At 42.0% G+C, this 21,889-nt stretch overlaps 1 protein-coding gene across 2 annotated transcripts in view; it reads left to right on the forward strand.

The window, feature by feature from the left end:
- Positions 1 to 21,889, forward strand: part of MSRA (methionine sulfoxide reductase A) — a 239,439-nt gene that overhangs the window by 68,027 nt on the left and 149,523 nt on the right. For both annotated transcript variants that reach the window (XM_054629434.2, XM_054629435.2), the window contains exon 2: positions 17,844 to 17,912. In XM_054629434.2, the coding sequence (XP_054485409.2) occupies positions 17,844 to 17,912 (69 nt within the window). The remainder of the gene's footprint in view (positions 1 to 17,843; positions 17,913 to 21,889) is intronic.

Below are 21,889 nucleotides of genomic sequence, written 5' to 3' on the forward strand. Positions count from 1 at the left end.
CTTCCTCGAATAGTACAACCCTTTGCTAATTAACTGGGTGCTTTCATATCAGTAGCTGATTATTGCTTCTGGAAACAATCATTTAGCCACTGAGAGAGGAACAACACATCTTAATAAAGACATTTTTCCTTACAGATCAGCTCATTAAAAATTTTCTAGTGCGTGTCATCTGCAAGGCTGTAAAGTGGCTGTGACTGATCCTGTAAAATTCTGTGGGTTTCTGTCTGTAAAATGGGGATATAACAGAGGTGGCCAAATGGTCAGAGGATTGTTTTGATGAAAGGAATGTGTTAGAAATATTGATATTAAAAATACCCTGTCTTTTACTGCTGTTGTGAATTTGAGATTGAATTGGAATGTTCCAGAAAAATACAATTAGGGTGAAAGCATTTTTGCTCTAACTCTGATTTTGATTTGATGAGACAGAGTTCAATAAAATGAGTGTTGAGCATTCATTTTACTTAAACTAACGAGCCATCCTGAGTAGAGAAATCAAATGTAAAATTATCTGTATAATGACAAACAGCCTTCACACAAACCAGGCCATATTTTTTCCTACATTTGGGAACTCTACATCTTTATTTCAATATTTGGATGTCCCTTTAATTGTAGGCACTTATCTAGAAGTGGTTTTTGTGCTGTTACCCTGGTCAGCAGAACCATCTCAATCCTCTGTAAAGGTTTTGTTGACAGTTATGTAATTTTAATTCATTTGTATAAACACCAGTGAGGAACAAACCTGTGAGTCACAAGCCCTGGACAGGCTGTGTCAGGCAATCTTTAATTTAAGAGCTGGGATTGAAAACTTGGTGTGAAGTTCATTACCAAGTGGTTTTATTGGATACTTGATGCTGCCTATAAATCTGTTTGTCCTGACAGAGGTGGCCCTTCAATCATCTCCTGAAATTTCTCCTTTCAGAAGGACAAATCATCTGGTGGGAACACGACTGACTCAGGCTGGAGGGACCTCAGGAGGCCTCAGGTCAAAGCAGGGTCAGACAATCTCTCTGTACAAAGTGTTCCAGGGCTTCACCCTCAAATCCTCCCTACATCCACTTGGAACCTGACTCTCTCAATTTGTGTCAAGAGGGAACAGCCTCAAGTTGTTCCAGGGGAGGTTTAAGTTGGATATTGGAAACAATTTCTTCATGGAAAGGGTTCAGCTGCCCAGCGCAGTGGTGGTGTCCCCATCCCTGGGGGGATTTAAGAGTTGTGTGGGTGTGGCTCTTGGGGACATGGATTTTAACCCAAGTGTATCAATTTGGGACATAAAGCAAAAAAAAGCTGAAGTTTACTCAAGAGGTTTGGGACATGGACGCTCTCAGTGGAGAAATCCAGCTTCCTGCTCCTTCCTTTGCCTAACAGGATTTTAAGTGATCATCCTCTGCTTTCATAGATCAACAAGTAGTGAAGAAGCAGCAATTTTTTGGGTAAAGCCTTTGGCTTTTAATGGTTTGGACTTGATAATCTCAGAGACCTTTTTCAACTAAATGATTCTGTACTTGTGTGATTCTGTGGGCTTAGTGATGGCTGTGGCAGTGCTGGGACAGTGATTGGACTCAATGATCTTGGAGGGCTTTTCTAACCTCAACAATTCTGTGATTCTGTGGTTGCTCCAAACCCTATCCAGTCTGGCCTTGGACACTTCCAGGGATGAGGCAGCCACAGTGCCAGGGCCTCACCACCCTCACAGAGAGGAATTCCTTCCCAATATCCCATCTAACCATAGTCCCTTTCAATTTGAAGCCATTTCCCCTTGTCCTGTCACTCCAGGGAATTTTTACTCTTGTAAAAATTCCCTCTCCATCGTTTTTTTGTTGGCTCCCTTCAGGTGCTGGAAGGCCACAATGATCTCACTGGGTGAGAAAGGAATCAGATTTAACTTCCAAACCTCTTTGACTCCATGGAGTAACTCCTGGTTTTCAGGGGGGGAGCAGAGCCTGTGCTGTGTGGAGATGAGTCGGTGCCATTTGCTTCCAGTGGTGTCTCTTAGGCAGGAATAAATTCCTAATGCTTAGATCAGGAATAAATTCCTGCCCTCACATCCCTCATCAGGGAGGACAGCTTTTATATTTATTTGTGCAACACCTTACAAATTCAGTTTACCTTTGATCATATCAATTTTATGTTATTTTATTTGAGCGGTAAACCCAGCCATGGGGAGGAGTTCCAGCTGCAGCATTTCCTCTCCTTATTTTCTGTGCCTTTGTCAGCCCCTGTGCTCCTCATTTTGTGCCTCCACTGAGTCATCAGCACTGGTCTAATGGACTGGAACAGCCCAAGGTGGATGGTAATTACTTATTGAGTTGCTGATAGCCCAGATGAGAATAGGACTTATTAGATCAGGAATAATGAAAAGCTGTGTTTAATGCAGAAAACTTAGAGTCTGAAAGACAAGTGTCTCAATTTATATATCTATTTTTTTTTGTATGAAAGAAATTAGTGGTATAGGAAGGTTTAAAATTAATTACATGAATGATGTTGTTCCAACTTGTTTCAGAATTCCAGGTGTTTTGGGCTGAGATATTTTTAAACCTTTTACCTGCTATTGTTGGGGAGGTTTAAGGAACAAAACCTGTATAAAGTGACCACTGGTATTTTAAATTTTCTTTTTTTTCTTCAGATAAATATGATCTGCTTTTTCTACCAGTCTTTAAACTTTCAAGTATCATTGCAGGTGTAGACCTGGCTTCCTTTATTATCCTCCAAAGTAATTTTCTCGTTCATCATCATGAAAAGTCCTTTATTAAAAGTTCTGCCGCTGCATTGTTAAATAAAATAACAATAATAACAATAATTATTTGATTTAACTGACACATCAAGTTGGGAGCGTGGTGCTCCACTCTGCAGGACAATGTAGAACATTAATGGAGACATGACCCTGAGCTCAGAAAGAATCTTGAGATTGCAAGGATTCAGAAAAATAGGGAAGATTAGAAGGATGCTTTGTGTTTTGATGTAGAGCTTGGTTTGGAGATTCTGTTTCTGTGGTCTCTTCCTGAAATATGAAATATGTTTTTGAACATCAGTGTCACAAAAAGCTCAGCCTGATTATTTCAGAAACAATGAGCCTGTCATTCTCCTCAAGTTCCCATTTTTATGGTGCGATTCTAACCCATCACAATAAAGGCTTCCAGAATCCCACGGCTACAGTAAATAAAATTTGAAGTGGTTTTCCTGAAAGAGAATTGAATACTTTTTCACTTGGAAGAGAAACTTTGCCTTCAAGTAAGCAAAGAGTTGGAGTGACTTGGATCAGCCTTGGATAGGGGAAGGTGTCCCTGTCCATGGCAAGGGTGGAATAGGATAAGCTTTAGGATCCCTTGTAATTTCTGACTCAAAACTGTTTTTTAACTTATATTACCCTACCTGATAAATCATCGTCCCTCTCTCTATATATTTATATTGAATGCACAATTTTGGTTGCCAATTTTCAAATACCAGGGAAAGTTCAGCAGTAACTTAATAAAGACAGTAATTATATTTTCATTATTCCCTCGCTGCTTGTTAAATTGGGTTTGGAGTGTTTTATGGATCTAGAGCAATAAACATTATCTTACTTTGAGAGGTATTATAAAGTGTTGAGAAAAACATAATTATTGTTATTGGAAATGTTTTAATGTGAGAAGGTTAGAGAAACTTAATTATAGGGGTTTTTTTCACCAATTAACTGGATATTTTTGAGCTCTGGTAATGTCATTTAGAGCCTTTCTTCTGTTGGCATCACCCCTGAATCTTTGATAGTCAGGAGCAGGCAAAACTTGCTGTCTGAATTTGGGCAGCAGCTCAACCCCATTCCATCTCCGTTTGTACAAAGATAAAGATTCCTCCTCTTTCCAAAATAAGTTTAAATTGAAAAATAGCACAAATTCAGAACCATAACTTCCAGGCTCGGATCTTTCTGTGAATTGCTTGCTGTAAAATTTGGCACCTGGATAATTTGTGAGAAGTTGTAGCTTAGAAAGAAACTTGAATCTCATCACGAGGAAGGTTCTCTTGGTTATGTGATTAAATGTGCACCAACCCTGTTAAAATCCAATTATTTTCCTTGAATACCAGTTGTAATAGTACCCAGGAGCCAGTTTTTGGAAAGATCCTACAGTATTAAGTGCTGAGCTCTCAGGAAAAGCTGCCATCAGTTCAATGGGAGGCGTTGAATCATTGTGGAAAAGAATCCTTGATTCTGTAGCACCAGAAGCTGCAGCTGAGGCAAGAAAAATCAGTGCAAAATTGGAGTCACATTTGTGACACTGTTTCAGCAACAGAAGGGTAAAAATGTTGTAGAACTGAGGTGGTTTTCTGTTAAATAGGCTTTAAAAACTCTGGGCACTTTGTTATGTTTATTTCTGGTAAATCAAGACACATTAAAGGACTAAAACCATCATTAGGTTTGTCGTTTTAGGAAGGAAAAAATTGTTTAAAACCCCTACATCTCTTTTGTGTCCCAAAAATCTGCTTTGGCTGGCATGAAACCACAAGCATTAGTGCAGTTTGTCAATAATTTCAGTGTATGACAGATCTGAATATTTAAATTCAGTTATTATGATTGTTCAGAGGAAAAAAAGACTGGGAAGAACAAGGCACTTCATTAATTAGACCTTTATTTGTTAATAAAAGGAGAAAACTTTTAAGAAAAAAGGAATGGGCTGTGGATTTGGGTACAAGTACTTTATGTTTCTTGATTGAGGGAAAGGTTGGATTTCTGTTATGTAAGGAAAGTGGATTCACTGTTACTTATGGAATTTTATCTACTAAAATAATAAATTTTGGGGTTCAACTAACACATAATTACACAGTCAGCCCTTACTGGGCTTGATGGGGTTGTTTTCTTCCTCAGAGGAGTGAAATTCGTTGCAAACACAGGGTTCCCTGGAAAATTGAAATGAGATTCGGTGCTGCATTGGAGATGACAAATCACTTCTTTACAAATAATAAAAAAACGTTGGATTCATTTGGCCAATCTCACCCCAGGCCAGTCACCCCTGGCTGCATCACATCACAACAGGATAAATGTCCTCAAAGAATGATTGGAATATTTTAGCTGATGGCTTTAGGATGAGATGAATCATGTTTAGAATTTCCAGCCTACAACACTCCACGCTTTATTTGCTTATCTCTCTTGCCATAACAGGTCGAAATGTTAATTTTGATGATTTTCAGAATAAATTCTCATTTCCAGCTGAAATCTGCTGCAATTTGTGGGGCTATTCATAGAAATGAGCATAAAGAAGCTAATTTTAGCATGAGGGAGCTAAAATCTCCCATGTTTCTTGTTCCACAGCCAATGGAGGCACCGAGAGTGGGAGAAAACCTTGTTCAGGAGGAAGTTCAAAGCTGAAACCTGATTTTAGATTGTCTGAATTGCTCTCTGCTCACAGCCCCAAGGCCGGCAGAGCTCAAGGAGTGTTTGGGCAACACTCCCAGGCACAGAGTGGGATTATTGGGGTGTCCTGGGCAGGGCCAGGAGCTGGAATTCATGTTCCTTTCCCACTCAGGATATTCTATGGATCCAGTTCCATGATTCTGTGGTTCAGTGCCAAAGCCTGGCTGCCTCTGCGAACTTGTGTCACTTACTGAGGTTTTCTGAGCAGCCAAACTCATCCTCCTTCATTTCAAACCCTCTTTTGCATCCCATCCTAAGTCACTCATACACTTGGGAAGGTGCAAAATGGCCAACTGGGAGTTTACTGTGAGCCATCCCTTCAGGATGGATCCTGTAGATGCAGTTTTGTAGTGGTTGGTGGCTGGTTTGGTTTTCGATGGTCACAGCTCCAGTAAAGAAACAGAATTTGACCCTTAAATTTTTGAGTGATTTATTTGGCTTAAGGTAAAAGTGAAAAATTTGTTGGTTATGATATATTTTATTCTGCAATTATCATCACTGAGAAAGAGAATATCAGCCTTAAACTGTGTCAGCTGCTCATTATGAAGTCATCACAATTTTTTAGAATCAGGGTAATTACTTCCCATTTCAATTCAGAAATGTTTCTTATTAGAATCCCTTCCCCATCCACTCCATATCATAGCACAGTTCAGCCCTTACCAGGCTTGATGAGGTTGTTTTCTTCCTCAGAGGAGTGAAATTCATTGGCTACTGGATTCCCTGTAAAACTGAAGTGAAATTAGGTGCTACATTGGTGATAAGGAGTTATTTCTTTAACAAATCTTGTGTTCATTTGGCCAATTCTCTCCCAGGCCAGGCACCACTGGGCCTGTACATACATGGGGAAAGGCTCTAGAATCTGCATGAAATAGTGGAATTATAGAATGGTTTGGGTTGGAAGGGACCTTAAAGATCACCTGTGTGACCAAACCTGGCTACCAAACCCAAACCAGCGCTTGGTAACACCATTCTCACCTTCATTTTGCCATCAGCTTCTGAGCTGCTTCAGGCGGTAAAATCACAATTTCCTTTTTCTCAACAAAGCCCAGCTTTGTGGAATTACAGAATGGTTTGGGTTGGAAGGGATCTTAAAGATCACCTGTGTGACCAAACCTGGCTACCAAACCCAAACCAGTGCTTGGTAACACTGTTCTCACCTTCATTTTGCCATCAGCTTCTGAGCTGCTTCAGGCGGTAAAATCACAATTCCCTTTTTGTCAACAAAGCCCATCTTTGTGGAATTATAGAATGGTTTGGGTTGGAAGGGACCTTAAAGATCACCTGTGTGACCAAACCAGCGCTTGGTAACACCATTCTCACCTTCATTTTGCCATCAGCTTCTGAGCTGCTTCAGGCGGTAAAATCACAATTCCCTTTTTCTCAACAACTTGGCTCTCCCGGTTTCCCTTCGCTGTGCCGAGGGGGGAAATCACCAGGAAAAAGGCTGGAGCAGATTGGGAGGCTCAGCTGAGCATTGGGGCTGGTCATTTATCACTGTCAGCGGGGCCAGGGGGGACGAGGCACTGGAGCGTTCGCGCTCATCCGCGGAGTGACAGCTGACGGGAGCCTGGCGCAACCTCCGGGCAGATAATCTGCCATGGAGAGGGAATGTGTGCGAGGGAGATACTCTATCACCAGCACCACACTGTTCCCCATGGCTCCACCAGGCAAAAGGATCCTAGAATCTCTGCTGGTCACAGTGACTCTGAGATACGTACAAGCTTCTTTTTCCCAGCCCGGCAGTAGAAGAAGAAGAAGTCAGGATTCTTTTGTTCTCGTTCTCAAGGTTGTTTATTATTTCTTATCTATAATATTCTTTCTCTGAGTTGCTGTAGGTCTGTCTGGCAGGTCAGGTTGAGGCACACTGCTCGTCTTTGGGGTGGTGTTATCTTTTTGTACTAAAAACTATGTGTACACTATTTACAATAACTTCTTAATACCTATCACCTATGTTAGACAGTGAGTTTCTACTCTAAACCAATCTAAAACTGCCAGCATTACCCAGAACATGGAGGCTAGGAAGAAGAAAGAAGAAGGACAGGGCATGTCTAAATTCTTCTATCTTGGGGCTTTGAGCCCCCATTATAAAAAAATAAATTCTCATTTTCATCTGGAATCCGCTGCGATTTTTTGGGGCTATTCATAGAAATGAGCGTTAAAAAACTCTAAAACTCTAAAAATGTATTTTTCACCCCACGATAAATTCACTGTCATTCTGCTTAAACTCTCTTGACTTGTAATTCTTCATATAAAGGTTGGTAATTGTTTTTCTATGGGTCAAGATCAGAGGCGCAGGGGTCTTGGGCTCTGTGCCAAGGTCTCTGAGCCCTCTGGGCAGGGGCTCGAGTCTTCTAGGGCAGCCAGGGGAATTTCTTGGGTTTTGACAAAAGGGAACAGCAGCAGGGCTTTAAGGGATGGGGGGAATTGGGATGTGTGGCTAAAACGGGGCTGGGCGTTGCTGCCGTGGATTTGTGGATTTGCAAATCCGGGTGGATGGAGCAGTGGGGATGCGTGGGGAAGGAATGATAATGGAATGGAAAGGGCTGGGTGGTTCACATCTCAGTTTAATTCTGCTACGAAGTCCGTTTAAAAATGGCAAAACCCACCCTGGCAAATACAGGCCTCAGTGAATCTAAATATTTTAAAGAACCAGAAAAATGTCTTGTGATAGAAGACTGAAATAGCAGCAGTAAAAATCTGATAAGGGAAGGTTTATACATATTTTCTGCAATGTTCAGGGGAAAAAAGGTTGAGGGAATTTGGATTGTTCAGCTTGGAAAAGAGAAGCTTCGGAGTCCTGCCCCTTCCAGTACCTGGAGGGAGCCTAAAAGAAAGGTGGAGATGGAATGTTTACAGGAGCATCGAGAAGGGCTTCCCACTGCCACAGGGCAGGGATGGATGGGATATTGGGAAGGAATTGTTCCCTGAGAGGGTGGGGAGGCCCTGGCACAGGGTGCCCAGAGAAGCTGTGGCTGTCCCTGGATCCCTGCAAGTGTCCAAGGCCAGGCTGGACAGGGCTTGGAGCAACCTGGGATAGTGGAAGGTGTCCCTGCCCATGGTAGGAGGTAGAAGAGGATGAACTTTAAGGTCCCTTCCAACCCAAACCATTCCATAATTCTATTAAATATTTCCTGTAGGTGCTAATTTAGAGCAAGGCTCCCCAGCCAGTGTGAGAATATCCTGATCCCAAAAATTCTTGTTCTGCTACCTCATAAAAAGTTTTGCATCTTGAATTTGGTCACTCTGCAACTCAAAACTTATTGTTTTGAATTTGCTGTTATTTTTATTAACTGTATCCCGTTTTGCTTTTCATGACAAATCATATGCATTGCCTTAACTGGAGAACATTTTAATTGAGCACTGCTGGAGATTTTCCAATAAATTAACATTACATGTTTTTAACAGATGTCTGAAGTTGACATTGTTATTAGACATTGTAATTAATAGAAGTATTACCCAAATTAAAATCTCAGGGCCTCAGAAAAATTAAATTGTAGGTGACTGAGTGATGTTAACTCATTAATAGAGAGTGACTTTTGAATTCCCTCCACTGGGTTTTATTAGCCCAGTAAACACATTTTTCCAAGTAGCTGGAGAGGGAGTTGGACAAACCCTTTGGAATAAGGGCCTTGTGAATCAAGACATGTTTTACCAATGGTGTTGTGAGGTTCTTTAACCTGTCATTGTCTTATTGGTATAATATGCCCAAAAGTACCTTTCTGGGACGTAAAGTTTTAACATCATACCATTGTAGAATCCTAGAAGGGTTTGGTTTGGAAAGGACTTTGAAGATGGTCCAGTTCCAATCTCCATATATGTAATTAAAGATTTGAAACAACACAACTCTGCATTTTGTCTACAAATTCACGCCCAGCCACGGATTTCAAAGGTCTTCTCCCACTTTGAACATGAGTGTGAACATCCAGCAAAAATTATCTTGAGTCTCATTTTGAGAAGCCATGGACATGAAAATCAATACCAGCTCATCAGTGCTAGGTGCCATGAGGCTTAACTGCTCTCAGGGTGAACCCTCAAAAAGGGAGCAGTCTAAATCCAAAGTCACACTTAGGAGGTTATTTATGTAAATATTAACCTCTTGTACTCTGGAAAGAATGAGACATTTGTGTGGTGATTCATTTGGCATACTGTTTTCTTCAGGATAAAACCAATCATACTTAAAAATGTCACTTTCTGAGCACTGATTATAAGGAAAGTAGTGACAAACTTGGATGAATTCCATCTATAACTCTGCAGTAATATCACAGAGATTCAGGATCTGTTCAGGGGAAGGATTAGGATTGTAAAAGGAAATTGTTAATAAACAATATGATTAAAAGCAGTTTGGAGGGGATTTTCTACGTCTGCATTGTTTTGCATTGCAGAGGCTTCCCTAGAATTTGACATTTCTGTTGCTGATTCCCAAGTGAGGAGACATTGAACTGAGCAGTGCCAGAAATTCACTGACCAGCAGAGATCAGACCCCAGCCCGTGGCTTTCCAGACTTTTATAGTTTATTTCTCCCGTGAATCTTCAGGCCTTCCCTCAGGTGGTTCCTGCACTTTGTAGACAGTTTTTTCCTCAATAATTATGGGAAGCAAACTCATATTCCACAACAGGAGAACAGAGTGTTCCTGGAGTTGCTTTGCCTCTCTCCGTGATCCTTTCTGGAATTCCTGCCCAGGGCTTTGTGCTGCTTCCCATTTTTCACGGTGCACACACCACGTTCCAGATGAGCATCCAGGGCATGTTTTATTCATGTGCTTTTCACCCCTTAGTTGGGATCATTAATAAAGCTGCTAAATAAACCCAGGCTTAACAACCCTGCTCGCCACACCCCACTGGACGTCTCCTCCCGCTGCCTCACGCTCTGTTTATCACCATCCTTTGTTTGGATCTCTTGGTTTTCCAGCCTGTCTGATGCCATTCTTACCCAAGCTGGTTAATATAAGGGTTTCAAGTGGTGTTTTGAGAGGTGTTGTCTGTAATTATGAAGTAAATCCAGTTGTGTTTTATCATCTTCATTCAGTTCCTGTTCTAATAAGAGGCTCCATGAAAAGCAGGAATGGCAGAGATGGCCTGGATAGTCTGTGGTAGGTGGATACCTCAATGCCAGGCTCTGCTTCAGCTTTAAGGCTCTTCTATTTTCTTTTCAATTTTATATTTTAGGAAGCTGTAGACTTCCCATCTCTGAAAGTGTCTGAGGCCAGGCTGGACAGGGCTTGGAGCAAGCTGGGATAGTGGAAGGTGTCTGTATTTTTATTATTTTCTTTTGTGTTACCCCATCCAACCTGGCCTTGGGCACTTCCAGGAATGGGGTAGCCACAGCTTCTCTGGGAGATTAAAAGGAATAAGTTTTAAAAATGACAACTGCTCATTATATTATGACAGAACTCCATGAACTAGGCTTTTGGGAAATGAAATGATGTCACAGTCTCAAAAATACCACAAGAGCTGATTACTTTGTGTGTCTCATATATCTGTCTATGTTATCTTTCTGATCTGGCAGCCCTTCTAGACAGGATTCTTACACAATCTGAGATTCCTTTTGGTTGGTGTCATTATTTTCCTCTGCCATTGTTTCCTTTGCCATTTTGATAATGTATTTTACTGTTAATGTTTGTTCTGGTTCATAACACATAATCTCCATCAGTGTAGGGGCAATATTTTAATAAATATTTGTGTACACACAGGTACATCTAATCCTTTCCCTGAACAGATCCTGAATCTCTGTGATATTACTTCAGGGTTATAGGTGGAATTCATCCAAGTTTGTCACTACTTTCCTTATAATCAGTGCTCAGAGAGTGACATTTTTAAGTATGATTGGTTTTATCCTGAAGAAAACAGTATGCCAAATGAATCACCACACAAATGTCTCATTCTTTCCAGAGTACAGGAGGATTCAAGGCTGAATACTCAGATGCAGATATCCAGTGTGGAAGATGAAAGCCAAGTGCAAGGGTCCAAATTTAAGAATATTTAATTTGTGTACTCCAAACCTCCAAAGTTCAACACCTACAGAGTGAGAGAACAGATCAAGCAGAATGTGTGGTCACAATCAGGCTGCCATGGGTCACATAATCTCACAATCCCAGACTTGTTTGGGTTGGAAAAACCCTCAGAGATCACTGAGTCCAACCATTCCTGACAGCCAAGGCCACCAGTGATCCATGTCCCCAAGTGTCACATCCATGGGGCTTTTGAATCCCCCAAGGGATGGAGAATCCACCCCTGTCCCAGGCAGCTGTGCCAGGGCTGGACAGCCAAATTCCTTCCTTTTCCAGGAAGGAATTGTTCCCAATATCCAACCTAAAACTCCCCTGGTGCAGCTTGAGGCCATTCCCTCTCCTCCTGTCCCTGTTCCCTGGGAGCAGAGCCCGACCCCCCTGGCTGTCCCCTCCTGTCAGGAGTTGTGCAGAGCCACAAGGTCCCTCCTGAGCCTCCTTTTCTGCAGGCTGAGCCCCTTCCCCAGCTCCCTCAGCCACTCCATAGTTTGTGACCTTGTCTCCTCGACAGCAGGAAGTGTTACTGTACTTTCCAGGATACTTTCCTTTATTTATACCCCAAATATATCCCCAATCCTCATATTTTACTCTCACACCCCACTCCTCTGTCCCAGCTGCCATGAATTCACTCCCCCAGTCCCCAGTACCTCTACCCCAGGGGACTGGGAATTTCACAATCACTATTTCTCCTCCTCTGCACCTCCACCACCCTCTTTAAGAAATTTATTCGTTTTCAATCCAAAACCTCATTTTCCTGTCACTCCTGGTCCATTTCCTGGCAGGAGCTGTAGAACCAACCCAGTGTGTGATCTCTGGCCTTTGTTCATTAAGCAGCACCTCTGTTTTTTGAGGAGCCCATGTGTTCTGGAGGCTGAGCTGACACTCTGTGCTAGGACACATCACATTCTGTGCCATCAGTCAGTTCCTGTGTCCCAATCTGTTTGATGGCCTGGATGCAGAGAGCACAGCGTGTCACATTGTGGGACATCATCTCCAGAATACATTTCCAAACTGGTTTCAGCTGCCACTCTTCCCTTTCCTGATCTGTTTTGATAAATAAACTTATATATTTTTCAACAACATTTGTGATTATTATATTCCATTGAGTGACGTCAGGGTTTTTTTTAAATAATAGCTAGGATCCCTCATGTCAGCACAGCACCACAGTACTACAAAGAGTTGTGGGTCCAATAATTAAAATAATTCAAAATTCAAATTGTTGAATTGCTGTGACATAGCCACCTCTCCTTTTAATTTGTCGTGAGCAGATCTCTCCAGATGGAGAGGATGGAACTGGAGAAATGAGAGGTAAAAGAAACCCAGCAAATCCCATTCATCTTTGCCAATGCTAAGGATCCAAAAGACTCATCAGAGGTGGAGACATAAATGACCAGGATTGGGGATCGATGTCTCTGTGCTGGAAATATCCTTTGGGACACAAAGGGGTTTGAACTGTAACACTTGAGAGTTTATCTGAGATGACAGGAGGTTTTTTATTGCGCAGGAGCTTTTAGAACTGACAGTTCTGCTCGTTGAACTAGACCTGAAAAGAAAGAAGAGCTTCTGTTTCATCACCAGCCAGGAAGGATTTAGGGATGAAATTCTGCCATAAATTAAAAATCTCATCCCACTCAAGGAGAGCAGCCCTCTCCCTTGTGTGCCTCTCTTTAGTCCTTCCTCCAAGAGCCCCAGTGAATCTCTGATTTCCTGCTCTGTTTTTCCCATTTTTTTTGGTAGTTTTTGAAATCCTACATTTTGAAATACAAATTCCACCTTCAGGAACAAGGAAAAATGGGAGGGTCTTAGTGTAGATTGGAAAAGGAGGATTTAGCAGGTAATTCCTATATCTTCAGAAGCACTTCCTTCAATCTTTAACAGCCAAACTTTCTCTCTGTTCTTTGCAGACCATCCCAAAAGCATTTTCTGGTGTCCAGGAGAGTTTGGGAGAGGGGATGGATATAAATAAAGTGAATGATTTCACTCTCTGTTTGAATTAGTGAGGATTTGGAACAATCCCATCCTTGCACAATTTACTAAATTCTCATTTTTGGCATAATTTGGTACATGAGGCGTGTGTGACTTCTCCTGGCACACACATCATGTACCTTTTTAATGAACTAAACCATTTCTTTAAGGAAGTATCTTTTGGGTTAGAAAACAGTGAAAAAATAAATAAATATCCTTAGATTTAAAAAATCAGGCTTGAAGATATTTAGGCCTATAAATGAATGACCTATAAATGAATGACTTATTTTATAGAAGTACTGGCCAGTTGTGGCTTTCACAAGTGAAAAGTGAACAGAAATTCTGGAGCCCAGAAGTTCCTAGAATCAGTTCATTTACTCAGGCACAAGCACAAACCAAGGTCAGATCCCTATTTTCTAAAGCAAGTGAATGAAATATAATTAAGTTATATTATGCCTTATATTCCACTTTTGGAAATAGTAACCTGTGAGATCCTTTTATAACTGCTTAAAAAAAATTCTTATGTTCCCTGATCTATTTTTTCTCCCAGATTCCTAACCCTTCAGTATCCCAAATCCTCCACCATGGTGGTGTGATAGGAAATGTAGGAAAAACGTAAGAAAAGGCAAAAAAGAAAGGGGAAAGGAATCCTTCAAGTAGCAGCTGATTTCTTTGGGATGTTCCCATCCCTGCTTTTCCCTTTTCCTCCTCCTTTCCCCTGTTCCCATCGTGACTGTGCTTTAGGAGATGGAGGAGGCTCCTGGTAATTGGTTAATCAGCTATTTTCAATTCAATTCCTGGCTGTACTTACCATGGAAAATTAACAGTCCTTGCATATAAATATGACCCCTACTCCTGGATTAATTTGATTATGTGAGAATCTCAGTTTTCATTTAAAAATAATAACTTTCTGGCTGCTCTGATGAAACAAGTTTGGATATGTAATCTAAATATTCCCTAATGGCTTAAAAAAAATCAAAAGACAAATATGAAGAACATATGAATCTCTTGTTAATAGAATTTAAATGTTCTGAAATCTTTGCTGTGATTGCTAGAGATTGAATATTTTGAGACCAGAAAATTCCTGATTTTCATTCACTGCTGGATAAGCATTCTCTGAAAGCCAAACCTTTTTTAAGCATCTTCATTTGGGTCCACAAAAAGAGAAGTGATGTTCATTAAATGACTGAGGGTATCTTAACCCCGAGTTCTTTAAATTTCCCTGAGCTTGTAAATCTGTTTGGGACCTAAGTCAGGCTAGTTTGAAAGGAAATATTTTTTACAGAACTTTCCCATTTGAACATATTTCATTGTTGCCTTTATCTATCATGGGTGTGATACCATCAACCCATGGAACAGGGAGGATAAATAAAGTGCATCCTAACAAATTAAAATGTGCCAGAGAACAGGTCTGGGCATTGGAACTCGATTGTCCATGCTGATAAATTGCTGGGATAGGATCAAACCTGATTTCAGCCAGGCTAATTAACTCTTGGATAGTTTGTAGATAAGAACTTGTCTGAGTGGTTTAGTGGTACAGACTCATGGTGAGGGCAGCAGGGAGGGAGATGGTTCTAATTGGCCTCATGAGACCCCACCTGCAGAGCTGCCTCCAGCCCTGGGGCCAACAGCAGAAGGATGTGGAGCTGCTGGAGAGAGACCAGAGGAGGCCATGGAGATGCTCCAAGGGCTGGGGCCCCTCTGCTCTGGAGCCAGGCTGGGAGAGCTGGGGATGCTCACCTGGAGAAGGGAAGGATCCAGGGAGAGCTCAGAGCCCCTTCCAGAGCCTAAAGGAGCTCCAGGAGAGCTGGAGAGGGACTGGGGACAAGGGATGGAGGGACAGGACACAGGGAATGGCTTCCCAGTGCCAGAGAGCAGGGATAGATGGGATATTGGGAAGGAATTCCTGGCTGTGAGGGTGGTGAGGCCCTGGCTGTGGTTGCCCAGAGAAGCTCTGGCTGCCCCTGGATCCCTGGGAGTGTCCAAGGCCAGGCTGGATGAGGCTTGGAGCAATCTGGAACAGTGGAAGATGTCCCTGCCCATGGCACAGGGTTGGATTTTTTAGATGGTTAGATGGTGTTTAAGGTTCCTTCCCAAGCCATTCCATGATTCTGTGATAATCCATGTGTGGACAGAGCTTCACCTGCAGTCAGTGACTCTTTAGCCAAGGGCTGTTGTAGGACCATGGTTAGAAACTATCCAGTGAGAGGTGCAAAAACTGAGCAACGCCTAAGAAATACTGAGGATCTGCTTAGCAACTTTTGATTATCTTTCCATGTATCTTCGATCTGTGAAGGATTGTTTCTGTTAAAATCAAGAGATTCTGAGGAGTACAGGGCAGACACTGCACCTGTCTGAAGCAGACTTTGCCTGAAGCTGAAATTGAATGTCAAGTCCTCCAGGATCTGTGTGGTTTTCAGTTCCTACTGGCTCTTTTCATCGGTGTGTCACAGGAATCTCTCAAGTTTAGCATGGAAAATTTAGAGTTTTGGCAGTTGATGATGGAGCAGCATTTGGAAGTTTTTAGAGGTTGTTGTTCATGAATTTATGTTCATGAAAATTCGGGCTGCGTGAATATCAATGAAATAAAAGTAAGAATCTATTCCTTAACTTTTCTTGGGAACCCTGAGGACCAAGGAGATTTAAAAAAAAATGATATAGAGACGTCCCTGGAAGTGTTCCAGGCCAGCTTGGACAGGGCTTGGAGCAGCCTGGGATAGTGGAAGGTGCCCCTGCCCATGGCAGGAGGTGGCACTGGATGAGCTTTAAGGTCCCTTCCAACCAAACCATCCTGGGATTTGATGATCCATGTCCTTCTAATTCAGCTTTTCTGTGCCCAATAATGGATTAACTCCATAAATTGACAGTATTTGGGTGGAATGTGCTGTTTTCAGCCCCAGGAATCTGAAATGAACTCACAGCCAGTCCAGTGCTCATTGGAAATCTCTCCATGGCTCTGTAACACCAGGTTTTATCCTACTTACTGCAATCCCTTGTCTCTGGAATGACAATGAGCTTGGAAAAGTAATTTATTATTTCTCTTGGCAAGCTACAGGGGGATAGTCCTATTTTTTTTTTTTCCTCAATCCATGGGGCCAAAGTATTCCTGATTTTCTGGATTCAGTCAATCCAAATTGTAGGTGAGAATTAAAATATTTTCACATGGAAAACTGTTCTGTAACAAGCCTCAAACTGGGACATTCTTTACTTCTCCTTGGGGAGAGTTGTTGTTACTTATACATTGCTATTTAGCTGTTGTTACTTTCTTCCTAAGGTTGAATGTGTATTTTGTTAAGGCCCATTTAAATTTGGGGTTTTTTGGGTTTATTTTTTACTATTTAATGCATCTGTGCAGGAAATACTGGGAAAAAATAGTGAGCCAAAGTATGAATGACAAGAAAATGAATCATTTTATCTGGCTGAGATCTTAGAAATTAAAGTATGAAGACATTGGGAGACAACTTGGGAACTCTGAAAATATTACTTTCATTCAAGCCCGTCTCACCTCTGAAAGTTTAATTTTAATTTTAATATATTGAAAGCCTGGCCATTTGAAATGATAACTGCTTCATACATCATGGATGTCACTCACTCTGTAAATGAAGGCAGCTATCAGGGCGAGGGCAGGGTTAGTTTATTTGATCTTACAAGATGTTCTGTAATTTTTCTGACTGTTCACTCCTCTCCCGTGGCTGTAGATCATGTTGGGAATAGCAGCTACAGCTAACGAGGTTGAAACCTTGGTCATGTTACTCCCACTCTGGAGCTTCCCAACAATTTTCTTCCTAAAGCTTCTCTCTTGAGGCACAGGACAATCAATTTTCCTAAATGCCACCAATTGACTCGTGGCACCTCTTGCTCCACTTGCAGATAACCCTGATTTTCCCTTTTCACTGACTGTTGGTAAATGTTGGATGCCAGCTGGGATTAGGAATGTGCCTCCCTGCTAATGAGAAATATTGTTTGCAGAGAATTCACAAGTGAGCCCACATTCCTTGTCTGACCTGGTTTATTCCTCACCAGCATCAGGACTAAAGGAATTAAAATAATGCACGCATTGAGAAAACATCTTGATTTTTTCCCTGGGAAATATTTCGTGAACAGAAAGTTGTATTTTGAATTCAGGCAGTTTCATTTCTTGCAACCATTGTTTAAAATGTGGCTGAGCAGCAAAAAAATCAATGTGGAGATGGCAGTGAGAAGGTTTTGAACTACAAGAGGGCAGGGTTGGATGAGATATTGGGAAGGAATTCCCTGTGAGGGTGGGGAGGCCCTGGCACAGGGTGCCCAGAGAAGCTGTGGCTGCCCCTGGATCCTTGGAAGTGTCCAAGGCCAGGTTGGATGGGGCTTGGATCAACCTGGGATGGTGGAAATTGTCCCTGCCCATAGGAATTGTTCAGGTTTCAATGGATCTGTGAGAAATAAACAATTGATTTTATGCAAAGCAAATACTCTATCACATTTTAACTTGTTTTTTTTTTCCCTTCTAGATAAACATCATGTCAATGGGAACAGAATGGTTGAACCTTTCCCAGAGGGAACACAGATGGCTCTGTTTGGTAAGGCATCAGTTTGAAAATAAAAGCTCAAAATTCTGTGGTGTTCCTGCATTCCAAATTTCTTAATTTCAGCCTGACTCCTTTGAGTTTCAGAACCTGGGCTGCTCCTGCCTTTTTCCAATCACTGACACCAGCTAAAGCCACTGTGCATTTTGGAGATGTCCTTTATATGTCATTTCCATATAAAGAAATACACTAAAAATGTTTTTTCTTAGTTACACGAACAGAAAATGTAAATCCTGTATTTTGTTCCCTAGCAATTCCAAAGTAATTGCTTTTTTTATGTATGATAATTTGTCTAAGATCATTCATTAGTTTAAACAAAATTCTGAAGATGATCCATGATTCTCCACACTTTAAACCATGCAAGGAACTCCAGCTGTTTGGGATCTCCTGGACTTGGAGGGATTTTACCTTTTACAAGCCCCAAACCAAACCTGCTGGTTTCTGCCTGACCTTGTGAATTCCTGTGGAATTCCTGTCAGGAACCATCAGAGCTGGAGAAGGGGCCTGCTGGAGAAGAGAAGAAGTTTAATTTCTCTTTATCTCTCTCTTTTCTATGAAAATTTCATTCTTTGAGCCCGTTTTGAAGCCTTGAAAAGGTGTTTCTCCAGAGAAATTAATTACTTCTGGAAGTAATAAACATCCTAAAATGGATCAAAATCATCCTTTTTCAACCAGGATCTGAACTTTACCCAAACCTGGAAATTGTCAGAGCTCTCATTTTGGGATGTGCTGATGTAAGGCAAGCCATTGGGATGTACTGGGAAGAAAAAAGTGGATTTCTATGGCAGTTATTATTAAAATTAATTGCTACAGAGAATGAAAAATTTCCTAATGCTGTTTTGATACAGCTGAGTTGTTTACAAAGGATATATTTCTCTACTAACATGTGCAGGATGGTCCAAAGTGCCTTAGGAAATGTGTTATATTCTATTAAATATTTCTCTGTCTGTGATGCTGAAGTAAATCTTAAAGCACTCCTTGATACACATTAATTTAATTCTCCAAAAATGATCTTTTAAATTGATGATGGCAAAAAAATCTCGGTGAGTGTCATCTTTCCTGTGGAATTAATGTTGGTGTAGTTTCATGGATGAAGAGGAGAAATGGTTTGTGGGTGTCACCCTTCAGTTTCCAACATGATTTATTCAACTTCTCTTCAGAGTTCCTCCAATCCAGTGTTGCCTTTCTGTCAGTGTCTCCTTCTCTGTGGATTTTGGGAGCATAAACAAATTATTGGAGTGGTGGAATGAGTGATTGTTTCATAATTTTCTTTTGGAGCAAACAGAAAATGATTTTAACCTTTTAAGCTCCAAGGCTGAGATGGATTTGGAGATTCTTCTTTGAATTTCTTATAGCAGAAAGGGTCAGAGGATTCTGGTACAGTCTGATATTGATGCAGTTTGTGCTGTTTAGATTTTTTTTTTTTTTAATAAGCTCCTTTTGGGTTTTAAAAAATTTTCTGTGTCATGATCAGATCAGTGTTTGTGATGGGTGTTGGTTCTATTGTTGTACACAATTTGTAAAGAATCGCAGAAAGCAACAGAATTTAATTGGAAAAATGAAAAATTGTATTAAACAACACACTTTGAAGCATTCCTGAGGAACTCTGTAACATTCCTATCAAGCCTGGGAACTTCCACTGTTTTTCACTTGCCCTAGATTTTCCACTAGGCTGCGATTGCAAGTGTTGGGCTTAAGTGGTGAAAGCTCAGGCTGGTGCCATCTGTGCTGTGAAGGAACAGAAAACCTCCACATCCTGATTTTTGCTATTAGACCTGCTCTGGAATCATGCACAAACACAACTCTGGTGATAATCCCTGGCATTTGTTGGTGTTGGCATCCCAGTCTGGGGGGTGGGATTGGGAAAAGGGAGCTGCAGTTCATTTTCCTCCCTCCAACCCATGTGAATGGGAATGAAAGGCCAGGCTGGATGGGGCTTGGAGCAACCTGGAGCAGTGGGAGGTGTCCCTGCCCATGGAACTGGATGAGCTTTAAGGTCCCTTCCAAATGAAACCATTCCAGGATTCTCTGATTCTAAAACAAGCACTAGAAGAAGAAAACGATCAGTCGGGAATTCCTCTCCTGGGATTATTACTCATCCTGTCCATGTGTGTTCCTGTTAACAGCAAGTTCTTTGTATTTTGGGACTCTGCAAGCTCAGGAGAGAGCCTGAGCCAGTCGAGTTTCTGACTCCACCTCACCAAGACAGGATTTTCACACCCCTCTTCCAGAAAGATCCTTTAATCCTTGGGATTCACAGGGAAGAGCAGTAGTTAGAAGAGATCCTTCTTCCTGCCTAGAGAGGGTGTGGATTGCCCCACACTGGGATTATCCCAGTCTCCCTCTCTGGGGTTATCCCAATCTCCCTCTCTGGGGTTATCCCAGTCTCCCTCTCTGGGGTTATCCCAGTCTCCCTCACTGGGATTATCTCAGTCTCCCTCATTTGGGTTATCCCAATCTCCCTCTCTGGGGTTATCCCAGTCTCCCTCACTGGGATTATCCCAGTCTCCCTCATTTGGGTTATCCCAATCTCCCTCTCTGGGGTTATCCCAGTCTCCCTCACTGGGGTTATCCCAATCTCCCTCACTGGGATTATCTCAGTCTCCCTCATTTGGGTTATCCCAATGTCCTTCTCTGGGGTTATCCCAGTCTCCCTCACTGGGATTATCCCAGTCTCCCTCATTTGGGTTATCCCAATCTCCCTCTCTGGGGTTATCCCAGTCTCCCTCACTGGGGTTATCCCATCCCAGTCTCCCTCTCTGGGTTATTCCAGACCCATTGGACACAATCCTGTGCCCTGAGCTCTGGGATGACCCTGTTGGAGCAGGGAGTTGGACCAGATGAACCAGATGACCCCACTGTGCTCCCTTCCAACCTGACCCATCCTGTGATTGCTTAAAAAGATCTGCAAAGCCCAAAAGTTGGTTGTGTAGAGACAGCCAATTTGCAGTGAGTTTTCCTCTTGCTTGGATGGTTTTAGATGCACCAATAAACCAGCAGCAGAATGAAATATAAAGCAGGGCTGTAAACACTGAGCCTTCCACCTGCTGCAAAACGCAGCCAGATTTCATTCCACAGCTCCCTCTCCTGCAAAACCTCCTCAAGATGCTTTTCCTAATGGTGCATTATTCATTTGATAGTGTGACTGCTTGTTTGGATCAAGGGACAGGGTGAATGTACTCAGGGATTGTTCCTGCAGCTTTCCCATCTACAGCAGAACCTCACAGATTTCAAAGGATTATTTAAATTACCTCGAGGCTCTCCTGTTGTCTGTTCAGCATCACCCAGCTGCTGGAGGTGCACCTATTGTTCAGCAGGATAAAGAAATGTGTCCTTGTTTCTGCAGTGGGGGAAAAAAGCCACGTTTCAAGGGTGAGGGTGGTTCTTTAATGGAAATCTTTTAATGCTCCCCATCCTGTGACCTCGTAATCCAGCTCCCAGCTAAGATTAAAGCACTAAGGGAACATGATGTGCACAGGCACAGCCTGACTGGAGTGCTGTGTCAAAAATTCCTTATTCCCAAATTCCTTGACTGCTGCCCAGAGAAGCTGTGGACTCCCCATCCCTGGAGGTTCAAGACCAGGCTGGATGGGGCTTGGAGCAACCTGGGGCAGTGGCAGGGGTTGGAACTTTGTGGTCTTCAAGGTCCCTTCCAACCCAAACCATTCTGGGGTTCTGTGTTTCCATGGAACAAGTGGAACTCAATGCTACATGTTTGTGTTATGAATGATAAAGTAGAAGCCCTTCAATGAATGCCTGTCCAGAAAGTTTTCTTGGAAGTTTTATGGCCATGGATATGTTCAGTTAAAAGTTCTTTGTCTTAAGAGACTGATTTTGACCCCAAACCTAATCAAAATCCAAATAAGGGGGGGTGATAATATTTTGAAAATAAGCAGTTTAAGGTCTAAATCCAACTTATTTACCAGGGGTAAAAAAACCCCCAAATGCCTGAAAGCTCCAGAACATTCACG

This window comes from Agelaius phoeniceus, chromosome 3 (assembly GCF_051311805.1).
Source record: "Agelaius phoeniceus isolate bAgePho1 chromosome 3, bAgePho1.hap1, whole genome shotgun sequence".
Taxonomy (NCBI): domain Eukaryota; kingdom Metazoa; phylum Chordata; class Aves; order Passeriformes; family Icteridae; genus Agelaius; species Agelaius phoeniceus.